Genomic DNA, 23,727 nt, shown 5'->3' with positions numbered 1-23,727 from the left:
AAGTTTGTCTTTGTATCATTGGTGCCTAGCTCAGGGCCTGGCATGTAGTAGGTACTTTATAAATGTTTTTTAATTGATTAATATGAAATTTTTGGAAAGGAAAATAATTTTGAAGCTTGATTATGCAGTAGCTTAAATGCCAGACTGAGTTTGTAATTTATCCTAGAGGTAAATTGGTAGCCACTAGAAGATTTGGGGCAGGGGACTATTAATGTGCAGATTTGTACTTTGGGGAGATAACCTTGAAAGTGAAGTGAAGGAAAAAATATAGAGAGCATCTCTACATCAGAGGTTCTTAACCTTGTTAAGAACAAGTTTGTGAACTTTTAAATATATATATATATAATATATATTTTTAACTGTATTTCAACATAATTTATTTCCTTTGTAATCCTGTGTATTTTATTTTGTGTATTTAAAAAACATTATGCTGAGGAGTCCATAGGTTTCACTAGATTGCTAAACGGGGGTCCATGATACAAAAAGGGTTAGAACTTTTACTTTAGACGTGGGGCGACCTCTTAAAATAAAGCTGTTGCAAAAGTCTAGGAAAATGATGAGAGGGTGGTGGTAGTCTGAGTGGGTAGAAAGGGTGTGAAGGTAAGTTTTGCAGAGGTAGAGCCAGCCAAACTTCTCAATTGATTGGATAAATGAGGAGTGGGAGTTAGGGAGAGGAGTGAGTCGGAGATAAGACCAGGGGTGGGGAACCTGGGGCCTCTAGGCTGTAAGTGGCCCTCTAGGTCCTCAAGTACAGCCCTTTGACTGAATCCAAGTGATTTGTTCTGTAAATCTTAGACTCAGTCAAAAGATTGCACTCAAGGACCTCGAAGGCCACAAGTGGCCTCAAGGCCACAGGTTCCTCACCCTTGGCACAAGACCAAATGTGGGTAGATGGGAGGATGAAGGTAACTTCAGCCATCTTTTTTTCTTTTTTTAAGAATAATGATTTATATCCTTGCGTAGAATTATAATTTGTATTAATGCATTTGATCTATGCAGTGTGGAGTAGTAGTGGCTGGCCAGCTTTGAAGCCTGGAATACCTGGTATCAAATTCTGCATTTAATATTGTCTGTGTGACTCTGGGCAAGTCATTTAACCCCTAGTGCTCTATGAAAGCCTAAAACTATGCAGAAAAAGTACTGAACTGCATTGTAAAGGAAGTTCCTCACTAAGAGTCCCTACACCAGTGAAATTGTAAGTCAATTCCCTAATTATTTTTTGACTCACTCACCAGCCCCTCCACCTCAACATATCTTAAAACAAACTCGGTGTTCCCCATCAGTTTTGCCTTCAGAAACTTTCACATCTTTCTCCTCCTTTCTGTTCTCACTGACACTCAACTGTTCTAGTCCAGCCCTTCGTTACCTTTTGTAGGATTATTGCTACCTCTGCCTCTAGTCTCCATCAGCTTTTTGTCTGTCCTGTATGCTAATATCAAATTTAGTTTCCCAAAACATTGTTCTGAACTACATCCACTCTCTGTTTAAACAAACCAAAAAACAATCAAACAAGCCTTCGTTGTCCCTTCATTGTCAGTACTAAAGTTTTGACTCCTTAGCTTTACATCTGAGGCCTTTCCTTAGCTAACTTATCTTACAGCCTTATTTCGTACTCCTCCCTTTTATATATTTTATGCTATAGCTAAACTAGACTATTTACTGTTCCCCAGACACACCACATACTCGCTGTGCCTTTTCATATTTTTCCTTTTTTGTCCCCTCCTAATTGCCATCTCTACCCCGTGAAATCTTTCATTTCACTCTTGTTTCAGGCTGCAAGGGAGCAATCTCCTTTCTCCTCTGATGTTTTCAAGTACTATTTGTAGTACTCTTAAGGTACCTGTCATATAATTTAATGGAAACAGGGAAGATAGGAAAAGATGAAACCAGGTTATGGAGGAGAAGATGACCGAAGTAGAGTAATAAGTGGGTGGAAAACGAATAAAACATACAACATTAAAATATTACATCTTAATTCATCTCTACATCCTCCTTAGCATTTCCACATAATACTTAGGTTGAAATGAATGAATTTATTTTATGCATATTTCCATGTGTCATTGATAATATATAGTTTCCAGTTTTTTTGAACAATTATAAAATGGCATTTCCCTGAATTGTGTTTTGCATGATGTTGATTAAATACTGATTAAGATAACATTTCCTTTAATGTTAAATGTAAAGTTGTATATATGCCAGATACATTACAAGTGACAGTTTGGGGTATGAAAATAGCCTTAATTTCTTCAATTTTGCCCCCCAGAAGGTCCTTTGTTCCCTCTTCCAGAGACTAGAATATTTCACAACTGAGGAATGTTCTGTGAGTAAATTAGTTTTTGAAAAATGCTTTTATAATATTATATTATATTACTTTATTGCCAAGTTAGTCCTCGGTTTTGGGGCATTTGGCTTGTTTCCAGTTTTTTGCTGTTAAAAGTAGCACTCTATGAATGTTTCCTACGAGTTGCCTTTTTTCCCCTTTCTAGTTATTTCCCAGGTATAGACCCCAAAATGGAATTACCGAGTCAAGGTAGAAATGGTTTTATAGTTCATTACATATCACTAGATTGCTCTCTAGAAAAAGTGAACAGAGTTATAGAGCCATCAACAGTACATAGGTATACCTTGAAATGATTTTAATTTACATTTCTTTAATTGTTAACTGAGGCTATATATTTTCCATCTGATGTACTGTCTACATTTTCTTGTATTTAAACTGTTTGTTTCTTTGCTTTGTCCATTTATCAAATGTAATCTGGGTATGACTCTTACATGTTTATGTCAATTCTTTATATTCTTTCTTTAGATAGTAAGTTTTTATCAGTAACATTTGATATTTTATTTCCCATTTTATTGCTGTGTGCTTTGCTATTATTTTATTTAATTATTGTGCAAGTTTTAAAAATATATTTAAACACAAGTGATCCTTCTTCAAATATCATTTGAGTTGAATGAGTTAATGTTTGACATTATGAAAGGCAACTACTCTGCCCTCTTACAAAATCTCCCTTGGTTCCACTTTGTCAGAATACTGAATCTGAATGGAGTATGGCTCTAATCCGTTGTGGCATTTGTGTTTTTCCAAATATTGGACAAAATTACTTCAGATTATAGGAGGTTTGTGTATTTCTGAAATATAGTGGTGATTAGAGAGAGAAATTTAGAAATAGTCCATAATAGCCACATTTGAGAAACTCCATTTTAAAGGTTGACTGACGTCTCTCCCTTTAATCATACATTGATTTTTTTTTCTTCCCCCATAGGCTATGGTTGCTTGTTATCCAGGCAATGGAACAGGTTATGTGCGACATGTTGATAATCCAAATGGAGATGGAAGATGTGTCACATGTATATATTATCTTAATAAAGACTGGGATGCCAAGGTATGCAACTTGATTTTGAGTATAATATATTTTTCTCAGAACCATAGATATTTAGGCTAGATCCTAATCAAAATTCTTAATCCATAATCTCACCATAGCAGAGAACACACACACACATACACGACTTTTAAAAGCTTATTTTTATTGTAGAATTTGGCGCACTCCACACAGTGGCTTCCTTTATTCCCAGTAGATGTTAAAGAAACTCAATGGGTAGCATTCATCCAAAATTAAATAACTTTCCCTAAAAGTTACCTTTGTTATGTTTACAACTTCCTTTAATTTTTTCTAAAAATAAGTTATGAGAACCATTTTTACAAACTTTTGAGAGGCTTTCCAGAAAAAAAAAATGTATATAAATAAGCACATGATTTTCATATCCACCTCTGTTTCACAGACTTGATCCTTTTTGGAGGAAAGGGAGGAGGCAAGCTATTTCATAATTTAACATGATTTATAATGTGGTAATGTATAGTAGATCTCATAAAGATAGTCTTTATATATATATTTACATTCTCTCTAATGATTTAAAAAACCCTACTCTTTAAATATTGATCTTGCTTTTCATTTAAATTTAAATGATGTTTAAATAAACCTCTTTGTGACTCTGCTAGAAGTTGGAGGAAGTGGGTTATTTTTTTTCAGAGAAACCCTCAGAAGGCAAATAGCTCACTAGATTTAAAAACAAAAAACATCATTCCAAAAGACTTAGTATACTGACTTTAAAATAATTTTAAAATTGTTTTTATTTCATTTAACATTTTCCAATTACATGTAAGACGGTTTTTAAACAATTCTTTTTAAAAAATCAAGTTCCACGTTCTTTCCTTCCCACCTCTTCCCCTTCATGAGAAGGCAAACAATTTGATCTTGATTATACATGTGAAGTCATGCAAAACATATTTCCATATTAACCATGTTACAAAAGAAAACACAAACAAAATAAAATTAAAAAAAAATACCTCAATCTGCATTCAAAGTTTATCAGTTTTCTCTCTGAATGTGGATAGCATTTTTTTTTTTAATCATGGGTCCTTTGGAAATGTCTTGGATCATTTTCTTGATCTCAATAGCTGAGTCTTTCACAGTTGATTATCCTTACAATATTGCTGTTACTGTACATGCTCTTCTGGTTCTGCTCACTTCACTTTGCATGTGTTCATATAAGATTTCCCAGATTTTTCTGAAACCATCCTGCTGGTCATTTCTTATAGCACAGTAGTATTCCATTACAATCATATACCACAGTTTGTTCAGCCATTCACCAATTGATGGGCATCCCCTCAATTTCCAATTCTTTGCCACCACAAAATGGCTGCTATAAATATTTTTGTACAAATAGATCCTTTTCCTTTTTCTTTGATCTTTTTGGGATAAGTGGTATTGTGAGTTCAAAGGGTATATACAGTTTTACAGTTCTTTGGGCATAGTTCCAAATTGTTCTCTAGAACAGTCAGACTAGTTCACAATTTTACCAACAGTACATCAGTGTCCCAGTTTTCCCACATCCCTTCTCACCAGGTATCATTTTCCTTTTTTGTCATGTTAGCTAATCTGATAGTTGTGAGATAGTGTCTCAAAATTGTTTTAATCAGTGATTTAGCATTTTTTCATATGACTATGGATAGCTTTGATTTCTTCTTCTGACAACTGTCTGTTCATATCCTTTGACTATCAACCAAGGAATGACTCTTATTTTTACAAATTTGGCCCAGTTCCTTATATATTTGAGAAATGATGCTTTTATCAGAGAAACTTGCTATAAAATTTTCCCCTCAGTTTCCTGTTTTTTTCCTTCTAATTTTGGCTATATTAGTTTTGTTTGAGCAAAAGCTTTTTAATTTCGTGTAATCAAAATTATCTAATTTACTTCCTGTAATCCCTTCTGTCCTTTGTTTAGTTGTAAACTTTTTCCTTATCCAGAGATCTGACAGGTACATTTTTCCATGCTCCCCTAATTTACTTATGACATCATCCTTTATGTCTCAATAATTTTTTCCATTTTGACCATAGCTGGCATATGATGTGAGATGTTGACCTATGCCTTGTTTCTACCAAACTGCTTTCCAGTTTTCCCAGCAATTTTTGTCACCTTTTTTTAAAAAAAGAAAACTTATCTGCCAATATAGGAAGGAAGAAAGGAAACAAGCATTTATTAAGCATCTGCTATGTGCTAGGCACTGTGCCAGGTGTTATCCAACAACTCTGTCAGGTAGGTGCTATTATTATCATCCCCATTTTATGGTTGAGAAAACTGAGACAGGCACAGGTTAAGTGACATGTCTAGGAACACATAGCTAGTTAGTGTCTGATGCTGGATTTGAATTTGGGTCTACCTGACTCTAGGCCCAGCATTTTATCCACTGTGCCCTTTAGCTACTTCAAATGTGTGTGTATGTATACATATACATATATATGCATACACATACAGTATAGACTATCAGTGTCCTTTTTTTATGTGCAGAAAATTAATCCTATTATAGGTATTTTAAACTTATGGTATGGTATAGTCATGATAGTCTAGAAATTTTTGTATAGAAAACTAGTTGAAGAAATTTTTTGCTAAATGTTATTATTCGTATATGGTTAAAAAAAAGGTCATTTCATTGCTGAAAGAATTTTGATGTTTTGTGTTATCTTTTAATATGCCTTCCATAAATATTTTCAGAATGATCTTCTGAGTTTGGGAAATAAGTTCATTCCCCTGAGTCTAAAGGATAAAATAAATTGCCAGGAATTTATCTAAAACTTTGAAGATTCTGGCTTACTGGCTTGTTTTATTTGTTCTAAATGATCAAATTGCATTATCTCATTATAATTAATAGAAAACAGAGTAGGACCGTTTTTATTTGACTGTTAAGGGAAAATTTCTGAGCATGGGAATAGTATGGCCTAATCTGTGGCCTTAGGCAAATTATTATGGCAGTTGTATGGAGAATGGATTGGAGATGGGGAGAGATTGGAGTATATTTTATTCCAGTGTACTCCAGTAAACCTGGGTATATTTCAGGAGGCAGAGAAAGCCAGTTAGGAGAGTATTAAAATAGTCTAGCCAAGAAATGAGGAGTTAAACTAGGGTAGTGGCCATATGAGTGAAAAGAGGGTATGTATGAGAGAGATGTTGCAGAAAAACAACCTACAGGATTTGGTATCTAGTTGGTGAGGAAGAGGGAATGTTAAGGTTATGAACCTGGGTGACTGGGAGAATATCAGTAATATATTCTGGTGCCATCAACAGAAACCAGGAAGTTTGAAAGAAGGATGCTATTTTGAAGGAAGTTGAGTTCTGTATTGGGTACATTGAGGTGTTGAGACAGTCACGTAAAGGTGTCTATCAGTCAGAGATGTGACAGTGAAATTTAGAGGAGAGAAATTACAGTTTGATGTATAGAAGGTTTAGAGATGATACTCACACCCTTGGGGATGGATGAGATCATCATGGGAAAGAATGTAGAGAAAGAAGAGGAGCGCAGCACTGAACCTTTGGAAATACTCATGCTTAGATGATGATCAAAGGACTCTGAGAACAAGTAATCAGACAGGAAGGAGAATCAAGAGATTGCCGTGGTATGCAAGCCAGAGAAGGAAAGGGTAGCTCTGTGGAAGTGGAAGACCAGAAAAATGGGGAAGAAGTGGTTGCTGACAGCTTCAGAAAATACAAAGAGATCTAGGAAAATGAAACCTGAGTGCAGGTTATAGATTTATCAATTAAAAGAGATTATTGGTAACCGGGGAGAGAATGGGCAGTGAGTTGTCACAGTGGACAGAGTGCTCGGCCTGGAGTCAGGCAGATTCCCGAGTTCAGATGTGGCCTCAGACACTAGCTGTGTGACGCTGGGCAAGTTACTTCACCGTTTGCCTTAGTTTCTGAGAGATGAGGGGCTGGAAATGATGAGTACAAGGAATTGAAAAAGTGAGACAAATGGAACCAGTGTAAAAGCTAAGAATTTGGGAAAGGGAGAAGAGTAAAAATAATAACTTGAAGGATTGGCAAGGTTGAGTGGCTTTTTTTGTTTGTTTCCAGAGAAACCTGAGTTTATTTGTAACCAGTGGAGAAGGACCCTGTATACAGGAAGAGATTGAAAAGGAAGGAGAAGAAGGGAATGATCAAAGGGGGCAAACTCATGAAGGAGATGAGAAGGGATGGGCTCAAGGAGGAAAGCCGTCGCATCTTTAGACTATAGCGAGGCAGAATACTGATGAAGATGTAGAGCTCTTTTAGAGTGTGGAATGGAGGAGGTGGAGATCACAGTGGAAGACTGGTTGGCATGATTGTGTGATTTTTCTCCACTAGTGTTAAGCTTCAAGGCAGCATAATGTAGAAGGCAAATAGTGGGAGTGACCTAAGGTTCAAAAAGGCAAGAGATTGAATGATATATGGGACCAGAGTATGGTTGGATAAGTGCCCAACACAATAGGATAGTAGGATATTGAGCTGGACTCTTCCAGCTCAGTGAAGACCTCTGCGGCCATCTAGTCCTACCTAATTATACAGTTGAGGAAACTAAGTCCCAAAGAAATTAAATGATTTGTTGCACAAATAGTAAGCTTCAGAGATGGGATTTGAAACTAGGTTCTTTGATTTACCCAGTATATATTTTGTATGTACATGGTTGTTTGCATGTTCTCTTTCCCATTAGGCTGTGAGCTCCTGGATGGCAGGGACTGTTTTTGCCTTTCTTTGTACCCTGAGTACTTAGTGCATTACTTGCCACAAGTAAGTGCTTAATAAGTGCTCATTGACTTGACTCTGACTCCAGAGCCAAAGCCTTTTCCACGTAGTAGGGACTTGGTGAGTGGCATGAAATGAACTAATTAAACATGGGATCAAGGCTATGAATGTAGGAAAGTGAGGGCAGAATAGGGAGTGATAGACTTGGAGAACATGAATGGACTATAGGATTTAAGTGGAGTGAGTTAGAGGGAGAGATGGAAGAGGACGTGGTGATTTGAGACATATTTCAGAATTCAGCATCATGGAAATGGCACACATACAAGTGATCTGCAAAGAGGAGTGACTTAATTAAATGCTTACTGAATTGAAAGTAAGTCTTGTGGAATGTATAAAAGATAGAGTGATTTTCCAGAAAGAGAAGTTTGAGAGCTCAGCAAATAGAAGTTAATCCTTGAATGATTCGTATTGAAAGAACACTCTTCTTGTATCTTGTTTGGAAAAGTGTCAGGCACCCTTATAGCCAGCTTGGGCTACTTTTATGGTGAGCAGAGGACATACAACCTGTAAAATTTTCTAAAACAATCACTGGTGATGTTGACTGACTTTAATTATATTGAATAATTTTTTTCTAGGTAAGTGGAGGTATTCTTCGAATTTTTCCAGAAGGCAAAGCCCAGTTTGCTGACATTGAACCCAAATTCGATAGACTGCTCTTTTTCTGGTCTGACCGACGCAACCCTCATGAAGTGCAACCAGCATTTGCTACAAGGTAGTATTCCTTTTGAGAAAAACTTGGCACAGGTTTTATAAAACTTCCTTTGGGGGAAAAGAAAGGAGCACTTTGTGAATCTTAAGCCCTCATAAAGATTTTTAACTGTTAGTCAACTTTATGTACATCTTATTACTTTCATGCAAATTTTGCCAGTCAATTTTGTTTTCAGTATCCTCTTTCACTGCATATATGTCTCTGCACATCTATTCATTGGTTCATTAAAGAAAATAATATGATTAGGTAAAAAAGAAATGGAGGTTGCAGGCTCTCCTTTCCTGCATCTCTCTTGCCATATGGTTTCCTTAAGTTTGTGGCAGGTCCCCAAGTCTCCTTGTATTTCATCCACCGGCTGGTGGATCCTTTCTGCTTGGGTGAAAGAGTGGAGTAAGGAAGAAGAAGTGGAGTTAAAAATAAGAAGATAAGGAATGGTGGAAACTGGAAAATAGATGAGGCTTGAAATAAAAGGAGGGAAAAGAAAAGATTAAGATGGAGAAGAGTGATGGCAGGTGAGGGGGTGAGGAAGAGATCATAAAAATAATGGGAATGATTTTTAAAATAAGATTGAGAGCTCTGGGTATTAGCTGCATACTGTTCCTCTTTTCCAGAAAGCTTTTCTCTTCTCCTTTTCCTGCGGTAGTACTCATCAGTCAGCCACCTCCTGCACGCAATGTGCTTTGTTATCATGCAAGATGCCACCAATGTAAATACAGAAATTAAACAGTTCCAGCCTTAAAGGCATTTTATTCCATAAGGGGAAATAACATGTACATACTTAAGTACAATACATTATGTACAAAAAAACTAATGCAAAGTGATTTGAGGAAGAGGGGCGGAGGAACTGGCAGCTGGAGGAATGAGGATGACCTCCCATAGGAGGTACTTGAATGGAGCTTTGGGAGAATTCTCGAGTTCCTTCATGTGGCATTCTCATGTCAGGCATGGAGAGCAGCAGCCTGTGCACAGTTCATGTCAACTAGCATTTATTAAAAACTAGCATTTATTAAGCTCCTACTCAGAGAAGAGAGGTGTGGAATGTTAACTACCTTTTAGTCCCAACGAATAATTAGAATATTAGAGCAACAGAGGATCTTCAGGATCTTTTAGTCCAACTCTTTTATTTTATAGATGAAGAAACTGAGGCCTGAAAAGTGAAACAATTTGACCACACGGGCTAGTAAGTGGCAGACCCAAGCCTGAAGTTCATGTCTGACTTTTAGTATTATACCATAAGTATCTATGTCATACTTTAAACAAAGATAAGATATTGGCATCAAAAATTAATTTATGAAAAAATGGCCTTGTTATGGGAAAATTATTTTAATGAGAGTAACTATGCTAAGGAAATATTTGGTTTAGCCAACTTAGAATTAAAGGTAGCCGTAGTAAGTTATGAGTCTTCTAACACCCCAGACTTTAATTTTTTTCGCTTTTTTGTGCAACTTAGAAGATACAATAAGATCAAAGTACGAGCTGCAATAGAAATAATGGAAATGTTATACAGTAGTGATAGTAGTACAGCACAAGGCTTCACCCTCAGGTCTTAGCACTTGCCACTGATGAGGACTTAGAGATTCAGTGAGAGTTTTCTACCTTTCTTCTACTTGCTTTCATCCCAGCTATATAGCCCTTGTTCTGTACCAAATACTTGGTCTCTTTAATACTAAACTTTGCAGTGGGTGGAGGGCTAAACACCATGTGTCATGGGGGTCAGGAAAAGACTTTGGAAAACACTGGTGTTGGGAAGTATCAGTCTGTTGCAGCCTCTTTGAAGAGATAATATATTCACATGTTAAAAGGTAACTAAAAATATAAGGTGGTGGATGATCATTAAATGAGTCATAAGGATAAATGTTGTAATTACATAGAGCTAAAAGAGGTTATCTAGTCTTGCTCCTGAGAGATGCCACTTCCAGCTGGGCTGGTCAGAAAAGCCTCCACAAAAGAGGTTGGGTTCCAGTTGCAACTTTGGACAGAGAAAAGGATCAGAGGTTTAGCTGGAAGAGGCCTTAGAGGTTAGCCAGTATAATCTCCCCATTTCACAGATGAAATCATTGAGGCTTAGAGAGGTTAAGTATCAGATAAGTATCCAAGGTCACACAGGTATTACATGGCAGAGACACATTTTGAATACATCCAAATCCAGAGATCTTTTCCATTGTGCCAGTAGACCATTTTGGTGTTTGGTTAGCCAAGATTTTTATAAGGCAGTTAAAGGAAATTGAACAGTAAAGGGAGATTAATAGTTTTGAGTAGAAGGTCAGGGTGTGGTAGAGGGAAAAGAGCCCTGGTTCTGGTGTCTTTTGACCTGGGTTCAAATCCTTCCTCTGACATTTACTATAAACTTCTAATTCCATTGGTATAGGGAACTCCCAGCAAGGAAGGTGACATGTCACAGTCGAACTAGTTTCATCATCTATAAAATGAGGAGGTGGGAATAAATGACTTTTTAGGATCCTGTAGCTTCCCCATACGTTACCAGAGTCAGCCTATAGAACAGAAAAATCAACACTAAGAATGACAGTGGTATAGTGGAAGGAAGGACATTGAAGTACTAAGGTCCCAGAGTCCTAGGTCCTGGTCCTAGCCGTGGTGTTAACTCACTGTGTGTTGTTGGACGAGTCACCTGATGTCTCAGGACATGTTTCTGCACTAGTTAAGTGAAATGGTTGAATTGGATAATGAATTCTCTTCCAGCTTAGTAATTTTTATTGTATCCTAAATTTGACTTCTCCAAAGTTTAAAGCCTACACAGTCTGTCTACCATTTCAGTATTGTCTCATGCTCTTTCCTCTGTACTTTTTATTTTACCCAAACTAGATTCCTTATCCCTTATATATGCCCCATGCTTTCTTACCTCTGCCCCTTTGTTGACATGGTTCTTTATGTTATGATTCACCTGCCCCCCCCATTCCTTTTAAATTCCTCTACCCATCCTTTAGAGTAGAAGTGTCAAACTTGCATGTACCTAAATCAGATTAAAATGTAATTGGAAAATGTAATTTAAAAAATACTTAATGTTAGTATGTGGTTTTCTAAGCCAGTATGTGCCCGCAAGGATCCTGTGTACTATTTAGTTTCCCACTTTTCTATTTTTCAGTTTGACACCACTGCTTTAGAGCCCAGATGAAACATCATCTCTTTTTGAAGTCTTCCCCTTTCCCATCACTTTCCTTCTGCATCTTTCACACATTTTATTTTTTTAATTTTTCATATAATTTATTAGTTATAATATATTATTTTGTATTATTATTTATACATGTGTCATACCTCTCTATTGTTTAAGTTTCATGAGAGTATGGACCGTATCTTATCTCAGTTTCATATCTTTACCATTAACTAGCATAATGTTTTCTATGTAGTAGGTACTTCGTAAATGTTTACATGGGCTAGTTTTATAGCATTTATTAGTGCCAGTTCTCTCAATTATTATTCCGTGCTACCCATGACCAGTGGTTCTAATCTACAGGATAATCTCCTTAATTTTAAATAAAAAAATTGAATTCAACATTTATTAAATGCCTAGTATCTACAGGCGTTGTGCTTTGAGCTGGGGATACAAAACTAACTAGTCCCTGTTCTTCTGTTCTGATTTTGTATTTCTTTTTCCAGTCTGTTACTTTTCATTTCTAAATTGTATACCTTCTTTTGCAATATTTCCTGGATATAGTGACTTTCAGTTTATCCTACATTGTTGGAAAAAAAGCTGATCTACAAACGATATTCAAGTTCACTCCTAGGCAAAACTTTATTTGAATTATTTTTGTTGAAAATCTTTTATTGTTTAGCATAATTTAAACCTTATTTGATTACTTGGGACCATCACCCATTGTTGTACTATGTTTTAATATAGTGATGGCCTTAGGAGTTGTCAAGGTACAGCAACAGTTTTCATTATGTTAAGTAGTCTCACTCTGTGTGCTTTTTGAGTTCTTGGGGCCTGTTTTTTATTGTGTTTCTGTCATCTTCCTCATAGAGGTCATTTAATAATATCAGTGTCAGTTCTTTTTTTTTTTTTTTTTTTTGGTTAGGCAATGGGGTTAAGTGACTTGTCCAGGGTCACACACCTAGTGTCAAATGTCTGAGGCCAGATTTGAACTTGAGTCCTCCTGACTGTTCTCTATCAGCTTTACCACCTAGCTGCCTCCATGTCAGTTCTCTAACCACCAGTCTTCCCCACCTCCCTTTGGTAATTTGTTGCTTTTAATCACTTAATAATTAATGTTTATATCAGATGACTAAGTTTATTAAAAGTATACATCCAATAAATGAGGCCCATAGGGGTTCTCCCATAGGTAAAACGTGAGCATTAATAACATGGATTTAATGACATTTATTTTGGCAGTTCAGAGGGCTTTTTTGCTTATATTCTAGTTCTCAGCTATGTTCGAGAATGAATCAAGTTGCTGTATAATTGAGTATTTATTGTGCTAATAATTTATTCTTAGATAAAATACTAAGATAGTTATAGTAGAATTATATTTTAGGTGGCATAGTGAATAGAGTGCTGGCCCTGGAGTCAGGAGGACCTGAGTTCAAATGTGGTCTCAGACCAGACTCTTGACACTTACTAGCTTTGTGACCCTGGGCAAGTCATTTAACCCCAATTGCCTCGCCAAAAAAAAAAAAAAATTAAATATAAGATTGTTAAGGTGGCACTCGCCCACTGCCTGTCCCCAGCCTTACATTTGCATATTACTACATAGTTTCACTGTGCTTTCATATCCATTATCTCATTTGATCCTCACATTTTTTCTTTGTTTTAAATTTTCTTCTAGGTACGCAATTACAGTGTGGTATTTTGATGCAGATGAGAGGGCACGAGCTAAAGTAAAATATCTAACAGGTAATAATCACATTGGGTTTGTATTAAAAACTTATCATTACTCTTCTTCTCAGTGATTTCCAAAAATAGGTTGAACTGAGACCAGAGAAAAATATTCTTTATTCTCCTGAAGTTTTACATTCTTTTATTTGAAAGTGGAATGCTCGTGTCTATAGCAGTGAGGTCTTTGGCTAATCAGAATAGTCCTGTTCTTGCTTTCAGCATTTCAATTTAACCTTTAGATTTTGTGTTTATTAAATGTACACAAAAATCAATTTTGAGTAAATACAGTTATGCTTATGTTATGAAGATAGATTCTTTCAGCCCAGTCCCAAGTTCTGGATTGTTTCTCTTATATCAGTGATTTCACTCATTGCCTCTTTGCCTGCTTGTGTATGTTTTAGTGGAACACTCCATTCTAATTTCAGAAACTGCATCCTAGCATAAACCTCCTGATGATTTTCATACTAATCAATATTTGGCGATTCTGATCTTCCTGCCCCTTTTATATTTTCCTTAAGTCATTAGTTGCAGAAATTTTGCTGTGGAGGACACTTTACTAGCTTGCATTCATTCAAAAAAGGCAGAAGTTAGAGTCAGTAAATAGACTGCTTTTCTCTTCAGAGAGTCATAGAGTTAGAAGGGAACTTGGAAGTCATTTAGTCAATCCATCCCCTCTCACTCATTATATGAAGAAGCTGAGTCCAACAGAAGTTACTTACTCAACGTCACACAGAGTGGGTGACAGAACTGTGATTTGCACCTAGGGCATCTGATTCCAAATCCAGGGCTTTTGACACCTACAAGAATCTTAAAGGTTCATTAATTAAGGAAGTCCAGCACTGTAATTACTGAATTTGATTGTGCTGGAGGTAACATTCTGGAGAAGGAATAATGGTTTTCAGTTAATGATTACGAAGTTAGGGTTTTGCTATCATGTGACAAAGGAATTAAATGCAGAGAAGTAATTGCCTGGAGCCAGTTATAATGTGTGGTTGCTTTTTTTTTTTTTTAACTGAAATACTTTCTTTTTCTTCCTGCAGGTGAAAAAGGTGTGAGGGTTGAACTTAATAAACCTTCTGATTCAATTGGGAAAGACGTTTTATAGAGTCTTTGATCCAGCAACACACCTACATTGATGCTGTTTATTAACTTGTGAATTTGAATAAATGGGATAAAGGAAAATAAACAACAAATCAGCATTTTAATATGGAAACCAAAACAACATTTTTGTGTTGCATCAAAAAGAAGATTTTGACTGCTGTGGCATTGTACTGTGTGACTGACTCCAAACCTGTGACTGCTTATTTGAAGACTATAAGCAATTAAAAATGACATATACATCTGGACATAAAATAAGTGCCCTACATAGAATTTTTTCATTATTATATTTTGTCAGACCTATCATCCAGTTGAATCCAATTCATCTCTCCCTTTTTTATATAGTCAAATTTGAATTTGGGGTAATTTTTGTATGACCAGGTACACTTTATCAAAGTGAATTGAGTAAAAATTACAGTATTATTCTCCAAAATAGCATCAATCTATTTTTGTAAACCTCTTCATATTGTTATCCTTTGCCCTAAAAGACCTAATTTAATGATAGTCGCCAGTAACTGAAGATCACTTTAATTTTCTTTACATTTAAAGTCAGAAAAGGAGCACTTTAATTACCAGCTAAAAATCGGATTCTTTTGTAGTCATATCTTAAACTAATTTGAACTCTTAAAGATTGCTACTGTATTTTTTTACTTTGTCCTTAATTAAATTTAACAGGAAAAAAATCACTATTCTACTATCAGTTATTTTATTTTAGTTCATGTTTTACAAGTTAAATCCAGAGTGGGAAGGGCTTTATCTTTTAAGTTAAATTTAAAAAATAATAGTAATAATAAAGTGACTGGCACTGAGCTTGAGGCTATATCCAGGTTATCCTTGGCTTTGGGGACATAGCATCAAGTTCCTAAGACAAAAAAGGGCTTTCTTAGGCTTTCAGATCTACCCTGAAATTTTCTATATGTTTAAAAAGAGATGTCTCCATTCCTAAAACTTTTAAATTTATCCATGTTTTCTTCCTATTAAATGCCCCATCTGATCTGCAGATCAGTAGGACCTTGATTCTATTATATAGTATCAAGGGCAAATTATGTATACATTGAGACTGAAATGCATCATTACAGGCTTAATGTGCAATGAATTTTCGGATTCTTGTTCTGTTAAAGCATTCCCCAAACATAACACTGGCCTTTGATCAGTACTGAAAAGGTGTACATTTAGTAAGAAAGTTGAAATGCTTTGGTTTTTATGTTTTGGTGTTCTTTTTTACTTTTCAGAAAGAGAGGGAATGTTACTAAATCACACAAGACCTCCCTAAACTTCTGTTGTTTAAAGAATGAATTGGAACAGGTGTCTTGGACTTAAATGTTTTCCTGTGCTCATTAGCAAAGTCCATAGGGCCGTATCCACTCTCATAAATTATGGGTACTCACCTGCCCACTTAATTTTTCTATCTCTGTCCTTGATTTCCTTTGCCAAAACAATGTGAGTGTACAGAAATATTTCTGTATATATTTCAATTTATGACAATTTTAGCATCTGTATAGTTTGTATTCAATTAGAAACCTTTTCTATGGAAAGCTCAGTAATTTTTATTAAAAGATTGCTATTGTTCATGTAAAACATGAAAAAAATTAATTGTTTAGTGAAACTGACAGTGGGGAATGGGGTGGGGGTAAACATTCAGTATTGTGATCTCACTTAGGAGAACTTGCAGAAAGAATTCTCTAGCTTCTACTCAGAATTATTGTTGTTTTTACTAAATGTGTTCCATTTTGTTCCTCTTCTCTCCCTTCTTTCCATAAATTTGACCCAACACTTCCTCTGTAAGTGCCTCTGCCAGCCTGATCCAGGAGTGCAAGTTGTTTTTGCCATCTTCTGGTCTGGTCTGCAGTGCAGTGCATTGCATTAAGCCACAATTAAAAAGCGCTACTTTTTTTTTTCTAGGTTTACCAGAAGTTATATTATTTTGGTGGGAGGTATGTTTGAATTTTATTTTTAGATATGTGTACAGAAAAGGCCTTCAATTTGTGAGCCCCTTTGTAATTCAAACGTATACTTCTGCAGGTATGCAAAGTACCAAATTCTCATCTCTGTGTAGTGCTTACCAGACAGATTTAACTCAATGGTGTAATTTTTTTTTTAAGTCTGCTTCATCATATTTATAAATCATTAGGAAAACATCAGCAATTCAGGGCAACCATATTTTCACTGTCTTCTCAGAATTTCATAGTAGTGGGACAGTTAACTTGTTAACCAGGTAGCACTTTTAAAAAAATTTTCATGACTTGTTTGTGTTTAATCCTGGTTAAAGATAAACTTCATAATGCTATTTTTATTCATGACATTAACCAGCTGTAAAACACAGACCTTTATAATAGGCAAAGAATTCAGGACTCACAAATTGCCTATAGAGTCATGTAATTTGAAAAGCAGTGTTTCATTATGAAAGAGCTCGCAAGTTGCTTGTAAAGCTAATCTAATTAAACAGATGTATAAAGGTTCTTGGAAAACTATATGGTGGTTTATTTTCAAAAGTCATTTTGTTGTTTTTAAAAGCCTGTGTCATACCAGTGACTTTCTTGCCAGTGCACTTATTTGATGATGTAGTATGTAGGTGTTTTTATTGCCCATTTGGACTTAGTCCAATTACTGGTATTACTATTTGTAATTCAGTCTCTAGTGTTTTTTTGTTTTGTTTTTCATTTTTGAAGGTTGGATAACAGGAAATACTTTAAAGTGTAGTATATTAGTAGAAACCCACCCCATGGGATAATAGTTCTAAGCTTTATGTTTGAAGGAAAAGGAGTCTACAGGCATAGTGTTTGGATACTTAAATGTTTGTTTTTCCTTGAAAGCAAAATTATCCTTGGCTTTTTCACAAGATTTTTATAATTACTAGATAATATTTTTTAAAACATTTGTTTCTTGGTTTTCCATAGTGCACTATTTAAAATAAAACTACTTTAGATTCACCTACCTACTGCCAAGTAAGAATTAAGTTGCATGAACAAGCTATATTTTGAAATTTCATTTTCTTTATTTGAGGTGTCAATTTATATTTTGGACTCCTGAAGGATTGACTGAGTCCTTTACAAACTTTCATATTGTGTAAAACCCTTATAACAGAGACTGCCTTCTGACATAAAGGACCTTGGGTATACTTTGAAGAACCTCTCACTTCTAGCTTATTGCTCTCATTAGATAATTAGTAATCTGGGAACTTGAATGTTGAACACCCTTCCTCCCCACAGCTTCCTTTAGAAATACACAGATTCACAAGACCCAAAATATTAACAACTTTATAAGTTAAGAGAAACAAATAAAACACACATCACAAAGACCTTAGAAAATAGTAATGCCCTTGGGCAGCTCTTCCATTAAAGACCTGCGTGGTCTGTTACTTAGGTGCCCTTCAGAATATTCTATCTAGCCAGGGGCTTCTTGGCAGTTGAAGTTCCTCTTTCTCTTTTCTGAAAGTCTGTGCAGGGTTTCTTTTCCTGTAGCCCACACCTCCTAAAGTTCTTCCCTCACAGCAGATGTCCTGGATCCCTGATGTCCATTGTAGGTCCTGTCCCACTTTGTATTGTTCAGCCTCCGGCCCAGGCCAATTGTACTTTTCTTCTGCTCCTGGGTGGTGGTTTCTGTTCCCTTTCTCAGAGGACTAGTACATCTATTCCACAATTCCTGGCAGCCTATGTAACAGCTCAAAAAACTGCACCCCTCTATTTCTGAAGCCTTTTATCATACTGGTTCTGCTCCAGACTTCACCCATGAGAGAGCTTCCAAGGGATCAGGGGAGCCAACCTCTTTCAGTTCTGTGGTAGTTCAGAATGACTTGTCACTACTTGTTTACTTTCCTGTACTTTTATTTCCTAAGTCAAGGGTTAGAGGCTTGGAAGAACATCCTAATCTGTTTTTCAGTTGTCTCAGTCTCACTGTAACCACCCCCTGGATCTGTTGGGTTAGGTTCAAATTGATGGGCGCTTCTTCCTAAAATATTTAGAGGGAAAAGAGGATGCGCTTGCTCCTTTGGTGCCAGTATGCGCTGTAGAGAAAGAAACTTGGGGTCCCTACTATATGCACTTCCTAGTGAACCTTCATTCTCACTTGATTTTTAAAAAAACTTCTTTGTAGTTTTTCCCATTTAAAATAATGGATCAGAGTTGATGGTAGCTTTTGAGGTCTAACTGTTGTGTATTAAAAAAAGGTGAGACTTTTATATATTTCCTCACCAATATGTATAGCCATTTACATTTGGTACATTAAAATGAAGCTTATTAGACTTAACTGCAGCATATGGAGTAAAGGAAAGGGAAAGACAAACTATCAAGACTACTTTTCTGCATTTCTTTCTTGGGCAGCATTGCTGGCAGTCTGAATTGGAAGGCTGATTTCATTACAATGAGTTTTCTGAACACATTAGCATTTATTTCAGTAGGGTCCCTAAGATTATCCTATACCTAAATTGAAACCAGTAATGATCACAAGTGGATAAAAGCTCTATATCCTGTTAATTTAAATGTAACAACTTTTAATTACTCATCACACAAACAATGGCATAAACAGATGTTAAACTTCATAGCAATAAATTAGGGCTTCAAGAAATCTTCAAGAAATTTGTCTAAGCAAAATAACACTTTTATGTGTACAAGAAAAATGTGAAGTCCTTGCAAGTTGGTGTGCTGTCATTGATATTTGAGTTCAGAGGTTAGCTTAAGGGTCTCACATCAGCAATAGGTAAGACATGGAAAAATTTTTTTTCTGATTTCATTCTTGCAAGACAGATAAAGTCCTAAGGCCAGTCATATCTCTGGGCTTCTGTTATATAATGTCCGTGTCGTTTTGGGCTTCATTTTCCTACTCTATAAATTAAGTTTAGAGGTCCCTTCAAGCACTAAATTTCATAAAAACTCATCTTTCCTGAGGTATACATCACTCATCTGTCAAAAAAGGAAGGACTTAAAAAGATCAAGGCAGTTTTTCAAGGGTATATCTCTCAATTGTATGAATAGCATCTTTTTCACACATCTCAGAAAAGAGCAATTTCCTCACCTGAGTTGAGTTTAGTCATGGTTGCACATACAACGTGTTAATAAAGTTGTTAGGTACATAACCGTTATAGAAATCATAGTCTGATACATGAACTTAGGCTACTGTAACAGGAAGCTAAAATAGATGTTCAGGAATTCAACCCTAACATTTTTCTGAGGAAAATGTTTTTCTTTTGAACTATTTCATTTCTGGCTTAGATCAATGAGAGAATTTTACTGTTGGGACTAAGTACAGGAAAAATGGCAGCTAGGTAATGCAATGGATTGAGCACTGAGTCTGGAGTCAGGAAGATCTGAATTCAAATTCAGTTATGGAGCCTTACTAGCAGTGTGACCCTGGGCAGGTGACTTAATCTTTCTTTGCCTCAGTTTCCCCAACTGTAAAATGGACCTCGTGGACATCTGAATTATATCCATTACTGAACTCCTTTACTTTTCCCCAAAGCCTCTCCTCTTCCAAACTTCTGTTACTATAGAGGATGCCATCATCCTCCCAGTTACCTAGGCTTTATACACTTCCCACCCCTATCCAATCTGTTGCCATGTTCTATCAGTATATCTCTCAATATACCTCCTTTCTTTTGACACTGCCACCACCCTGTTACAAGCCTTTATCTGGACTAGGTCTTCCTGCCTCAAGTCTCTCCCCACTGAGCTGTCAAAGTGATCTTTTTTTAATTTTAAATTGTTTTTTAGTATTTTATTTTTCTCCAATTACATGCAAAAACAGTTTTTAACATTTGTTTTTAAAACTTTGAATTCCAAATACCCTCCCTTCCTCCATCACCCTCCTCCCCCATTGAGAAGGCAAGCAATTTGATCTAGGTTATACATGTGTAGTCATGCAAAACATATACATAAGTCATGTTGTGAAAGAAAATATAGACCAAAACAAGAAAAAGTATGCTTCGATCTGTATTCAGACCCCATCAATTCTTTCTCTAGGGATGGATAGCATTTTTTATCCTAAGTTCTTCAGAGTTGTCTTGGATTGTTGCATTGCTCAGAATAGCTAAGTCAACTACAGCTGATCATCTTACAAATATTGCTGTTACTTTGTACACAGTACATTTCACTTTGATTCAGCCTATGCAAGTCTTTCCAGATATTTCTGAGAGCATCCTGCTCATCATTCCTTATAGTACAATAGTATTCCATCATAATCACATACCACAACTTGTTCAGCCATTCCCTAATTGATGGGCACCCCCTCAATCTCTAATTCTTTGCCCCCAGAAAAGAGCTGCTATAAACATTTTTGTATATATAGGTCCTTTTCCTTTTTGTTTTTTATCCCTTGGGATACAGACCTAGTAGTGATATTGCTAGGTCAAAGGAAACGCATGGTGTTTTAGTCCTTTGGACATAGTTCAAAATTGCTTTACAGAATGGTTGAATCAGTTGACAGCTCCACCAACAATGCATTAATTTCCCATATCCCCTCAAGCATTTCTCATTTACCTCAAAGTGATCTTTTTAAACTGCCGGTCTGACCATGCCGTCCCTCTATCCCATAAATTCCAGTGGCTCCCTGTTATCTCTAAGATCAAACGAAAAATCCTGTGGCTTTTAAAGCCCTTCATTATCTGGCCCCTTACAACTTTTCCATTCTTATTACACCTTATTCTCCTCCATTTAACTCAAGATCCAGTGACATGGGTCTTCTTATTCCTCAAATTCCACCTCACAAATCTGCATTTTCATTGGCTATCCCACCCATGCCCAGCATTCTCTCCCTCCTTGTCTCTACCTTTTGGCTTCCTACAAGCCTTACTACAGTCTCATCTTTTGCAATAAGCCTTCCCTGGGGGCAGCTAAGTGGAGCACCAGCCCTAAAGTCAGGAGGACCTGAGTTCAAATAAGACCTCAGACCAAACACTTGACACTTACTAGCTGTGTGACCCTGGGCAAGTCACTTAACCCCAATTGCCTAACCAAAAGAAAAAAAAATAAGCCTTCCCTGGTTTCCTTTATTGCTAGTGCCATCACTCTGAGATTACCATCAATTTTTCTTGCATAGAATTTGTACATCCTTGTTTGCACATTGTTTCCCCCATTAGAATTCAAGCTCTTTTTGATCAGGGACTGTGGCCTCCCTTTGTATCTCCAGAGATTAACACGTGTTACATAGTAGGCACTTAATTAATGCTTGTTCAGATAGAGTAGAGATAGTCCTTATTATGGCTATGACCCAGATAATTTTGTATTTGGTATTCCTAAAGAGGCAGAGAGATAGGAACAGGGTGTTCATTGCTACTCTTACCAGTGATAATATTTTTATTACAGCAGACCTAGAGGTGAAGTCAGGTTGGTAGTTAAGTTTTTCACTACCTGGAAATGACCTAAAGGGAAAGCACTTAGGTGATGCTTGGCCTCTAATACATGTATTCTTTGTGTAGTTGATCCTTTTTGAGATTTTAGATAATTTCATAAACATAGGGTTGGCAAGTGATAATTCCCCTGGATTAGTGCTTATGAAATTCAGTATAATTTTGGGGAGTCTGAACTAAAAGTCTAGAAAACGCATGGACACAAACTTTCACTATTTCTGACATTGTTGTAGAACTGCCATGTGATCAGTTGATCATTTAGCTTCCCTGTTAAGGCATTTAAGTTTGAAAAATGAGAGATATGGGGTGGTTAGGTGGTGCAGTGGATAGAGTGCCGGCCCTGGAGTCAGAAGGACCTGAGTTCAAATGCAGTCTGAGACACTTGACACTTACTAGCTATGTGACCCTGGGCAACTCACTTAACCCCTTGCCTAGTCAAAAAAAAAAAAAAGGGAGGTGATGTATTTTATCACAGTTGTGAAGTCCATGCAATCCATTGAGTCATTGTTTGGGAGCAGCTTTTCAAATTCTTACTGTATAACAGCTTTGTAAGTATAAAAAAATCACCTGACATTAAAAAAAAAAAAAAAACAACAAAAACTCCACGAAACCAGCCAGTCTTCCCAGCCCTAAGTAACCGTCTCTCTAGTCAGGTGTGTGTGTATGTGTGTGTACGTACGTTCAGTGTGTAACAAGTGCCTGATATGTAGATACAGGTGTGTGTGTCCGAACCCTTAGAACTCCAGTGAGGGCAAACTCCCTCTACCAATGCAGAAGGGTAGTTCTTCTGGAATATAGGCACTTAGGAGTTGCCTGAGACACTTAAAAGTTAAGGGATTCATCCAAGATTTTTTGTAGTTGTCATTGAGTCATGTGTGTGACCCTGTTTGGGGTTTTCTTGGCAAAGATACTTGGAGTGGTTTGCCGTTTCTTTCTCCAGCTCATTTTACAGGTGAGGAAACTGAGGCAAACCGGGTTGAGTGACTTGCCCAGGGTCACACAGCTATTAAGTGTCTGAGGTCAGATTTGAACTCAGGGCGATGAACTTCTTGACTCTAGGCCTGGCACTGTATTCACTGTGCCACTTAGCTGCCCCTGTTTGTCTAAGATTACACAGTCTCAATCAGAGGATATGAAACCAGGTCTTCCTAACTTCAAGGCAGTCTCCTAAGCCTAAGGTGGAGTGTAGTGGGGTAAGATTTTAAATTTTACAAGCACTAAATCATGTTTCTCATATTGTGGCTTCTTGAAGTCACATTTCCATTCCATATAGGATCACAGACTTAGAGATGAAATGAACCTTAGAATTTATAATGTAACTCAATTTTCTCATTTTGCAAATGAGGAAACTGAGGCCCAGAAAGGTTGTGATTTTTTTTCAAGGTCACATAGTAAACAGAATGTTTGGGACGCTGAAAATGTTCCCTGAGTCCCAATCCAGCATTCCTGTCATTACCTTACACTCACTTAGAAAGCCTAATATAGTTCATAACAGATAGTAAAAGCCCAGTAAAACTTTCCTAACATGATTAATGCAATGCCATGCAGAATGGCTGCAGTCTCTGTTGAATGGGGAAGGGGTACGACAAGGGTCATGGTTGGACAAGGTTCAAAGCAGCAGTTATGGCCTTCTTA

The 23,727-nt window shown here is 36.6% G+C and overlaps 1 protein-coding gene across 2 annotated transcripts in view; it reads left to right on the top strand.

The window, feature by feature from the left end:
* Positions 1-17,221, top strand: part of LOC114050126 (egl nine homolog 1-like) — a 71,341-nt gene extending 54,120 nt beyond the window's left edge. For both annotated transcript variants that reach the window (XM_027871704.1, XM_027871703.1), the window contains 4 exons: positions 3,264-3,383; positions 8,691-8,827; positions 13,606-13,673; positions 14,696-17,221. In XM_027871704.1, the coding sequence (XP_027727505.1) occupies positions 3,264-3,383; positions 8,691-8,827; positions 13,606-13,673; positions 14,696-14,760 (390 nt within the window). In that variant the 3' untranslated portion in view covers positions 14,761-17,221. The remainder of the gene's footprint in view (positions 1-3,263; positions 3,384-8,690; positions 8,828-13,605; positions 13,674-14,695) is intronic.
* Positions 17,222-23,727: the final 6,506 nt, after the last annotated feature.

The sequence above is a fragment of the Vombatus ursinus genome, unplaced genomic scaffold (assembly GCF_900497805.2).
Source record: "Vombatus ursinus unplaced genomic scaffold, bare-nosed wombat genome assembly UNPS02014798.1, whole genome shotgun sequence".
NCBI classification, from domain to species: domain Eukaryota; kingdom Metazoa; phylum Chordata; class Mammalia; order Diprotodontia; family Vombatidae; genus Vombatus; species Vombatus ursinus.
This window is presented reverse-complemented; position numbering and strand designations above follow the sequence as displayed.